Below are 9,153 nucleotides of genomic sequence, written 5' to 3' on the forward strand. Positions count from 1 at the left end.
GTCTGTGCTTTTCCAAATCATGTCCAATCAATTGAATTTACCACAGGTGGGCTCCAATCAAGGCTCCAATCAAGGATGATCAATGGGAACAGGATGCACCTGAGCTCAATTGAGTCTTATAGCAAAGGGTCTGACTACTTATGTAAATAAGGTGTTTATTTTTTAATATAATTTTCTAGATTTGAGGAAAAACATGTATTTAATCAATTTTGGAATTAGACTAACAAAATGTGGAAAAAGTCAAGGGGTCTGAATTCTTTCCGAATGCACTGTACCTCAATCTGAAGGATACAACCCATTGACTATAAGCAATGTGTTACCATAGGAATACAGTGCCAATTTACACAGATATGGACAGTTTAAAGTTTAGTGATGGCCAAAAACGGGTGTCTTGCTTGTCCCTTTTATTACAAAATGCCAACCTGCATCAACACAAAATACTTAGGAAATGCTCATTATCAACAATATAAACCTGAGACAAACCAAAGATGTGCAACTAAGCATTCCTGCTCCAGTCTACCAGAATGTATCACCACAGCACAGAACCTCTACCTGCCTCTGTTGCTGGACTCTTTGTATACACTGCCCTCTGGTGTTCACCTACAGTTAAGACATTTTCCAGACATTGAATGAAGCAAAGTACAGGCTTGTGGGCTAAGATGTAACTGAAAATATAGCAATTTCTCAATACTTTACACAAATGTCTTAATTGTGCAAAGACGAAACGAAAGCACTATTCTCATTACAGAAATGGAATACATTTTCAAAAATGTCAAAATTATTTGCACATAAATTGCAGTGACATTTTAACAGAATGTTTCATTTCTGTTAAGAGTGAAGGTCTGAGTGAATTGGATCCCTCCACTCTCATTTACAACTGCCACAATTGCACTTGATATAAGTCAAAAGACCATGAAAACAAATAGAGATCACAACATTGAAAAGTACAAACTGAAAAAACAAAAACCAAAGCAGAAGCTTGTATGACATGGCCACAATTTATTAGGCTTACGCAAGCCAAAACGGGGAAATCATATCAAGTACAGTATAGGCAGACACAGCATTGTTGCATTAGTAAGTTCAACCAAACAGGTCAAGTCCAGAATCTGTCACAAGAACTACTGAATACATGAACCAAACTTAAAAATGTTAATAACTTAACCCCATGCTAATAATGACAGCAGAACAGGGGAAATCAGTACATTTTGGCTCCTCGTCTATTGCCAGTGATCAGACATGACAACTATTTTAGATTGACAAGTTGTTTCAAAGGTTATTTAAACACAGGAAGGTGATAGGCCTATAGTAAACACTTGAAAAGCCACCTGTAGACTTTTTCAAAGTGAAAAAAATATATATAACACTACTTGCTATGCCCCACGTCATTAACTATTATAATGTAATTGTCGTACAAATCTTAAACGGTATATTTAACATTTTACATGTAAAAACCAAAACAACTGTAACAGAAATAAATAAAACGCCCCCCAAAAAAATGATAACAGCAAAAATATGAAATAACAGAAGTCTGATGTATCCACATTGCTTGAAATTAATCGCAGCGCTTCCTAGATAATGTGCATTACATTTGTAATAGTCAATGCAAAAAATTGAATTGAGTTGTATCAGAGCCCAAATCGAGGTCTGAAACCTGAGACTGTTTTTCTTCTTCTTCACAGTGTACAATGTTTTAAGCTATTCCTTCAGTGAGCCTTCCGCTATGCTCTTCCTGACTTACATACAGTACCAACAAATAGTAGACCAGAGCTTCAGAGAAACCAGTGACAAAGCAGGCAACCAAGTTAACAAAACCTGTTGCAAAAGACTCAGTAACAATCAAAATCCTGCATAACATGAGCATACTTTTTTTTTCTACACAAAAAAGTAGAATCCCTCAAGAATTCTGTTGATATTTGGTCCATGTTTTAGAAGAGTTGGTTTTGAGGAATCTATAGAAGGAAAAGAACGAGCAGCCTTCTTATGTACATTTCACAGAATATCTGGTAACAGGCTTCAGGCCCTGGTCATAATGTCTATCCAGGGAAACTACTACCGAGTGGCACATCAGACGTTCTACTCTTAACTCTCCCCCAAAAAATGCATTGGCTCAATAGTAGACATGATAGCTACAGCAGCTTCATATCATCACAGAAACAACTGACGACTTGAACGTCAACAGTCTCTAAACTGACTTTGAGGTAACATATGTCAACATACAGCTTGTTTTGTAAACAAAGACGTCAAGCTGTATGCCAGATAAAACCCTACATCAGTGCTTTGACAGATACATAGCCCTTTGATTGCTGACATACAATCAGACAGAGCAGCATATTAACAAAACAAAAAAAAAGGTAATTTATCCTCTGAACACTTAAAATAAATGTTTTGTCTAGTGCAACCATACCAATATGATATTCAAACAGTCGTTCTTCAATACATACAAACTGTAAACTCGGTCGGCATTGGATAGAGGTGTATCCACAGATCACAGTTGGGCTGAGTTAAGCCTTCCCCACCAGGTTGGCTCTCAAAAGAAGATGGTGGCAGCAGGGAGTTCTCAGGGTACTTCAAACCTACGGAAGGCGATAAAATATATTCTATTCATCCGAACACAACTTAAAAGACGGGCAAAGTTCTTTACGCAGCCGGTGAAGTCAACAAAAATAATAGCCTACCATTAGAACAGCTAAGTACTTTTGTCAGGGGGTCCACTGTGTTCACTACTGATGGGTCTGGAATAGGGTCTCCTCTGTAGCATACTAGCTGGGTAGGGTGATGGCCTACTCCCTAGGAAGAGGAGAAGGACAATCTTAGGAGTAGCCCCAAAGTAATAGTTTGATATAAATCTTAATAGTGACAATATGAACATAGTCATTCAACTCAAAGGAACCTGTGACATTTTCAACTACACTAACATGGTATGAATGAATTTCACATGTATAGAAAATATGAAGATTTTAGCTCATACCTCTTGGGTTGGTCACTCCGTGACTGGGGTTAGCCACGGTGGGGTGGTAGAGGGAGGCCAGGTCACTGGGGCTGTAGGAGCGGAGGATGTTGATCATATTCCAGTCAGTCTCCATGCTGCTGCTGCTGCTGCTTGCAGAGGCTGGAGGATTGGACGCTTTGACCGGGGCATAGGCCTGAGGCCTGTTAGAGAGAGAGGTTCCTTGTGACGAAAAGGAGTTTTTCACTTGGGGTCTCCCGGAGTTCAGCAGTCTGTTGTACTCGGTCCTAAAGCTAGACGTCTCTACAGTGTCCGTTTCCCTTCCGGGAAGCCCTGAGTACCTTGGTCTCTTGCTGGAGGGTTCACCACCAAAGTCCATCGGGGGCAGACTACCGAACCGGCTGGAGAGGCACAGCTTAGCAGTGTCGGAGGGCCATACCACGCCGTTCCAATTTCTGCCTGGGCCACTTCTTACACTCTGTCCGCTCGCCCCTCTGCTGTCCGATGGGCTCTGCCTTGGTCTGTCCACTACAGACCTGTTATCTTTTGTACCTTTGGTGTTGGATTGTTCAGCTGGCTCTGTAAACCTGGACTGGCCCTGACTGGTGCGATGCTCAATCATCATCCTGTACCGCCGAGTGTCCAGGGCTGTCTCCCTCTGTGGTGGTTCGCTGGTCTGGGACTGTTTGGGACCATGAGGAGAGGCGGTAGGGTGGGTCTTCTCGGCAGATTTTCCAGGAGGCTGTGGAGTTGGGGATTTGGTCCGCCGAGGGTGTCTTCTGTCAATAGGAGGCAGTGGGAGGACATCTTTTCCCTCTAGGGCAGGGGGGCAGCCAGTGTAACGCTTCTGTTTAAGACTTCTGTTCTTCTTGATCATTTCCAACTTCTCCTTGTGAACCAGCTTCTTGTGCATGAGCAGGACCTCTGGGTACAGAGTGCTAAAGGCACAGGACGAACAGACATTTGAAATCAATGCGTTCCTTGGTATTAGGGTGGCAGAGATGGAAAGTGACACTTTTAAAGACAAATTTAATGGAGCCTCAAAGCCCTTGTCTATCTCCTTTCCTTCCATCTTCGGGTTAATAAGTACAGGGAATTTTATGTGTGCATCATCAGCAGAAGAGGAGTAAGCAGCCGTAGTAATCAATTTCCCATACTCTGCATTCACTTGAGCAAGCGGGCCGTCAAGCTTGCCACCGATGTTATTAAATCTATCCTCTGGTTTTACATTGGCACAAGGTTTGGTTGCTAGTTTGACATTGGGAGTCTGCCATAGTTTGGACCTGTTGGGAACCCGTTTATCTTCTCTGTTTCTGGGGAATTCTTTCAAAATGGGAGATGGCCCGGACACCACAGGCTTATTAGGGATGTCAGTGTATGGTTTGTCCTTGTGACGTCGATCCAAGTGATATCTCAGTGAGGTCTTCTGGGCTGCAGCATAGTCACAGTATATACATTTGTATGGCTTTTCACCTGAAAATACATTTAATTACATTAGCATATGTATGGACCAAACAACAGCAAATAGTCTTCAGATGGTTAAAATGCTGAAATAATTTCATTTAGCACACAAGCAAGCCAATCCAACTTCATGTTAACCTTAGAGCCAAATACAGGCTATAAATCTCAACTTGCAATTGTGCAGCCTATTTCTTAATCATAATCAGGCTTCCCAGTATTATATAAGGTTTACCTGTATGCGTCCTGAGGTGAATGTTGAGGTAATAGCTGGAACGGAAGGTCTTGCCACAATAACTACATTCCCTGGAGGACACAAGATGTTTCACCTTCATTCGATCAAAGCCATCTTCACTTTTATCTGTGGAGGAAGCAAAAACAGGAGATTAGTCATGTGAAGAAACCAAATAGCCTACGTACAAAAACTTGTGAAGCAAGTGCATTTGCATAGTCGACAAATGAACAGCAGAGGGAGCCATTGTAAAGAAATGGCAATTTCAATAAATGAACCTTTGCGTAACATTAAGTTGATGCATACCTGAATAGAAAGCATATCCCGGTGCTCCCACCTCTAACCCGTCTTCAGACCCCTCCTCTCTGGGGGACCCTGCTCTGGAGAGCTTTCCATCAATGGAGGCGGTGGGGCTCTCCCCCTCGCCCCTCTCCCTCTTGTGCACCCTTGAGTGGAGAACAAGCTGGTGGTACGTCCTGAACGCCCTCCCGCAGTCCTCGCAGCGGGTCGGCTTATCATTTCGACTTGACTTCTGATCAGGCTCCGGTGATGGAGTCTCGTCTGTAGTCTGTCTGGATTTCAGATCTCCATCGATGTTTTCCTTAACCCGCTTGTCGTCACCTCCTTGGCCTTCTGACCAGATGTGTGTCAGTTCCTTATCTGAGCCAGAGTCCTCGTTGTCGGAGCTGTTGTTTTGGCTCAGGCCTACGTCTTTAGCAACACTTGGACCAACTGCTACCTTTCCCTTGGTGGCAAGTTGCCAGGCCTGGTAAGTGTTGAAAGGGTCTAGTTGGGCTATCCACTTGGAGGATCTCTCTGGTGTCGTACTACTTTTCTCAGATATGGGGCGAAGGTTGAGGCCCCGTAAAAAACCTTCTTGAATGAGGGAATCTTCCCGTCTATCATTTTCTCTGTCTTCATCAGCCTCTGATTCTTTACGATGTACTTTACTGTGTTCCACCAAACTGTCTTTATCAGGGAAAAAGAATCCACAGGTAAAGCACATTTTGTAAGGCGTGATTACAGGCTCTGAGACTTGGTCTTGGATGACTTCATTGATAATAATTGGACCGTCCAGGTTCTGCTGGGCCTTTGTCTTATGGAACCTGATATGGTTCCTGAGAAACCAGGGTTCCTTGAACCGCCGGCCACAAAGGTTACAGTGAAAAGTGAAACAGTCCTTGTGTGTCCGCATGTGGCTCTCCAGCTCGCTGGCATCCTCTGTGGTCCGATCACACACAACACAGCTAAACACCTCCACCTCCTTTACAGATGGCAAGCTGGGTTTGGACCTGGCCCTTTCACCTGGGATCAAGTACTCTGCCTCCACACACAAAACGGCAGGTTCAAACAACGTTGTGGGGTGCTGGGTCAGGACGTGTGGGCCCAGGTCATCTTGGTGTGTGAAAGTCTGGTCACAAAACATGCAGTCCAGGGCTTCCAGCAGGCTTTCCTCAGGCTGAGGCTCAGCCTTGTCAACGATGTTACAGTGAGGGGTCATGCTGGAGCCAGCCCCTGGCGTGCTAGCACCACTACTAATGTTTAGACTGTCTTGTCCAAGTCCATCTGGACTTTCCACATATGGCAACAACAGGTGAGTTGGCATTTCCTCCTCAAAAGTTGTGCAAATGATCTATATACTTGAGTATTTCCTTAGGCAAGGAGTTACTGGATGAAGTTGCTGAATATCATTGTGGAAGACCAGCGAAGTTAGGTCTTAAGTAGATTCCTGTAGAAAAAACAGGGGAAAACTAGTTGATATCATCATGGCAAGGTGAATTGGCCTAAGAATGCTAAAAGGCACCAAGATGACTCAAATAAAACAGAAGTTGAGTTCTCATATTGAAACTAGATATGAGACTATATACATTTCCTAGTATTATAAACTAGTGTGAAGAATGAATAATTTTTCTGCACATGGCTATTCGACAGTTTGCTATTACTGCAAAGATATGAAACATGACTGAAAAAGCCTTGGCTTGGTTATATATTTTTAGCAGTTGGATAAAATGTGGAATAACTGGATAAACTAGTTCATACAAGATGAGATATTTATAATGACGACATTGCATAAAGAGTTTGATAGTATCTACAAAAAGCTAGTAAATGTATTTGTAATTAATTTATTTCAAAACGTTCCTATTTTGGTTTCCACTTCTGAGTAAATGTATTCTGACCTAGCAGAATATGTTCATTCTTTGTTCAACAAGCCAGTGTTGGCAATCAGTTAAAGTTGTACACAGTTTCATAAGGAAGCTACAAGGAAGTTACAAGTGTCATCCTCCATGATGAGAAAACACGCAACCTAAAAAATATGAGGCTTCTCTCTATGAACCACCCCAGTCAGCCTCCTATTTTTTTTTTTTAATAAATAAGATAGTTATTTATAGTCGTATTTAATCAAACAGGTCCCCAATTTGTTCTCGAGCGATTATTGTTATGCAACGTGCTAAAACAAATGATGCACTGGTCGAGTTAATCCAACGGTTATGAATCTGTAATGCATGCCAAATGTAATGGCTAATAGGTGAAGTTTTATAGCTATAGCTATTCATGTCACACACAAAAAGATAAAATCGTGCATATCATGGATTTTCTATTTGAGACACATTTGCTATTATTCAATAACAGACAAAAGTTAACACTTTTGTAACTCGGTGTGCTAGCTATGCGGCTAAACTACATCCTGCTTACTAGCACTAGCTAGTTAAATTAACGTCTGCTAACCACCCAGATTATTTGAAGCATTGGGACAGCGGTTTCCTATCAAACATTGCAAAATTCAGCCAGTTGGATGAAATAGCTGGCTAACGTTACCTAGCTAAACACGCTAGTTCCTAATTTAGCAGGAGCAAAGTCAAAGACATCGCTAACAATTTCTGGACTCAGACATAGCTAATAAAAAAGTCATCCAAATTAACCATCATTTGAGTTCACCTTCAGAAATACTTAAAATAGCTAGCAATCAATACTGGTACACTGATTGTTGTTTGTTTCGGATAAAACTGTAACACGAAAACTCACCAATATCTACCAATTCGGGCTTTCCAGGTAAACTTTCGATTAATCGAAAATAGTTATCCAGCTAATTGTGACATAAACTGCGTGTTATGTCCTCTCGCCAAACGATGTTCAAGAATAGTAGCTACTATAGTCACCTTGCTGCAAATGTTTTATCGGTCATATTGTTCTTTTTCGACGCTTGCATCTTCACTGTGCAGCTGTTGAATTCTGAAGCGCGTTCTTAACGAATCCGGTAGCGCGTGCACGTCACAGCCCCAAAAGCGAGACAGGGACAGTCACGTGATCGAAACTTTTGATTAAGTAAATTATTCTAATCGAAAGAATAAACGAAAGTTTAATATGCTATTTCGCAAGGTCTCCGCTGCCTTGTGGGACGCACAAATGGGACGCACAAAAACGTATCTCTTATGAAAGCAAGATTACAGAATGTCTGTAGATATATTAGGCCTGTCCTACAAAAGACGAGAACAAATGTAATCATTGCAATGGCGTGTGTGTCACGGGATGATTAGTCAACTATTGATTTGGTCTGAGAGAGGATAGGCCTAGATAAGATAATTAATTGGCTAGTGTGACTCTATTCTGTATAAGACAGATGTATGGGCTAGTACACATTTGATTGTATCCTACATCATTTCCATTTGAGACAGCCTCAGTTAGTTAGCAACTATGTCTAAATAAATTAGCAATGTTTTAGCAACTCTTTGTGCTAAGCAAAATTTTCAACGCCATGTTGACTACCTTTTACACTCCACTTCCATTGCAACAGAACAGAGCACCATTTGGGGAGGGGGGGATGGGGACCTAAAACTCAGCTACGTGTGGGATTATGTACTATGCAGGAGCAGATCATTGTGCTTTTCAAGCATTGAATGATAGCCCTTGTGACATTAGTTTGAATGTTTAGCTCAAAGGAATAAGTGGTTTATAATTAAGCAATAAGGCCAGAGTGGTAAATGGCCAAAATAGTGGTAAATGGTCAAAATACCACAGCTACGGGCTGTTCTTATGCATGATGCAACATGGAGTGCCTGGATACAGCCCTTATCCGTGGTATATTGGCCATATACCACAGACCCCGAGGTGCCTTATTGCTATAATAAACTGGTTACCAACATAAATATAACAGTAAACAATTATTTTTTTCATCATACTAGTGGTATATTGTCTGATATACCACAGCTTTCAACCAATCAGCCAGCATCCAGGATCCAAACAAACCAGTTTATCATCCATAACATGCCACAGCCTACTACAGTACAACCAATAAATATACCTACGGGATCTACCGAATGGAAAATTAACTGAATATCCATTCAAGCTATAAAAAGTGGATGAATGTATTTACTCCAAGAGAGTGTAAAGTTGAGCACAGTACTTTATTCTTTCTTAGTACAGCTGATCACCTTTCCTCTTCTTTTCATCAGAGTACTTGCATGTCAAAGCAACAGCTTCTCCCTTCCCCCACACCAGCTCCTCTGACAGCTGGCAG

The 9,153-nt window shown here is 41.7% G+C and overlaps 1 protein-coding gene across 2 annotated transcripts; it reads right to left on the minus strand.

Moving 5' to 3' along the window:
• Nucleotides 1-389: 389 nt before the first annotated feature.
• Nucleotides 390-7,950, minus strand: LOC110492061 (zinc finger protein 217). Of its 2 annotated transcripts, none has more exons than XM_021566044.2 (6): nt 7,796-7,950; nt 4,944-6,366; nt 4,641-4,766; nt 2,969-4,420; nt 2,676-2,787; nt 390-2,573 (listed from the first exon to the last, which is right to left on the minus strand). In XM_021566044.2, the coding sequence occupies exons 2-5, from the start codon at nt 6,241-6,243 to the stop codon at nt 2,687-2,689; spliced, it is 2,979 nt and encodes a 992-aa protein (XP_021421719.2). In that variant the 5' UTR covers nt 6,244-6,366; nt 7,796-7,950; the 3' UTR covers nt 390-2,573; nt 2,676-2,686. The 2 variants fall into 2 exon arrangements, with proteins under 2 accessions (XP_021421719.2, XP_021421718.2); XM_021566043.2 differs by having other exon boundaries at nt 7,662-7,897.
• Nucleotides 7,951-9,153: the final 1,203 nt, after the last annotated feature.

This window comes from Oncorhynchus mykiss, chromosome 16 (genome assembly GCF_013265735.2).
Source record: "Oncorhynchus mykiss isolate Arlee chromosome 16, USDA_OmykA_1.1, whole genome shotgun sequence".
Classification (NCBI taxonomy): Eukaryota; Metazoa; Chordata; class Actinopteri; order Salmoniformes; family Salmonidae; genus Oncorhynchus; species Oncorhynchus mykiss.

Excerpts from the sequence above, each read along its gene's own strand:
- LOC110492061 (XM_021566044.2), bottom strand. The coding sequence starts at position 6,243 with ATGCCAACTCACCTGTTGTTGCCATATGTGGAAAGTCCAGATGGACTT. Across the intron at positions 4,767-4,943 it reads GGGATATGCTTTCTATTCAG|ATAAAAGTGAAGATGGCTTT; the intron begins GTATGCATCAAC and ends CTTCCTCCACAG. Across the intron at positions 2,788-2,968 it reads CGGAGTGACCAACCCAAGAG|GGAGTAGGCCATCACCCTAC; the intron begins GTATGAGCTAAA and ends TCCTCTTCCTAG.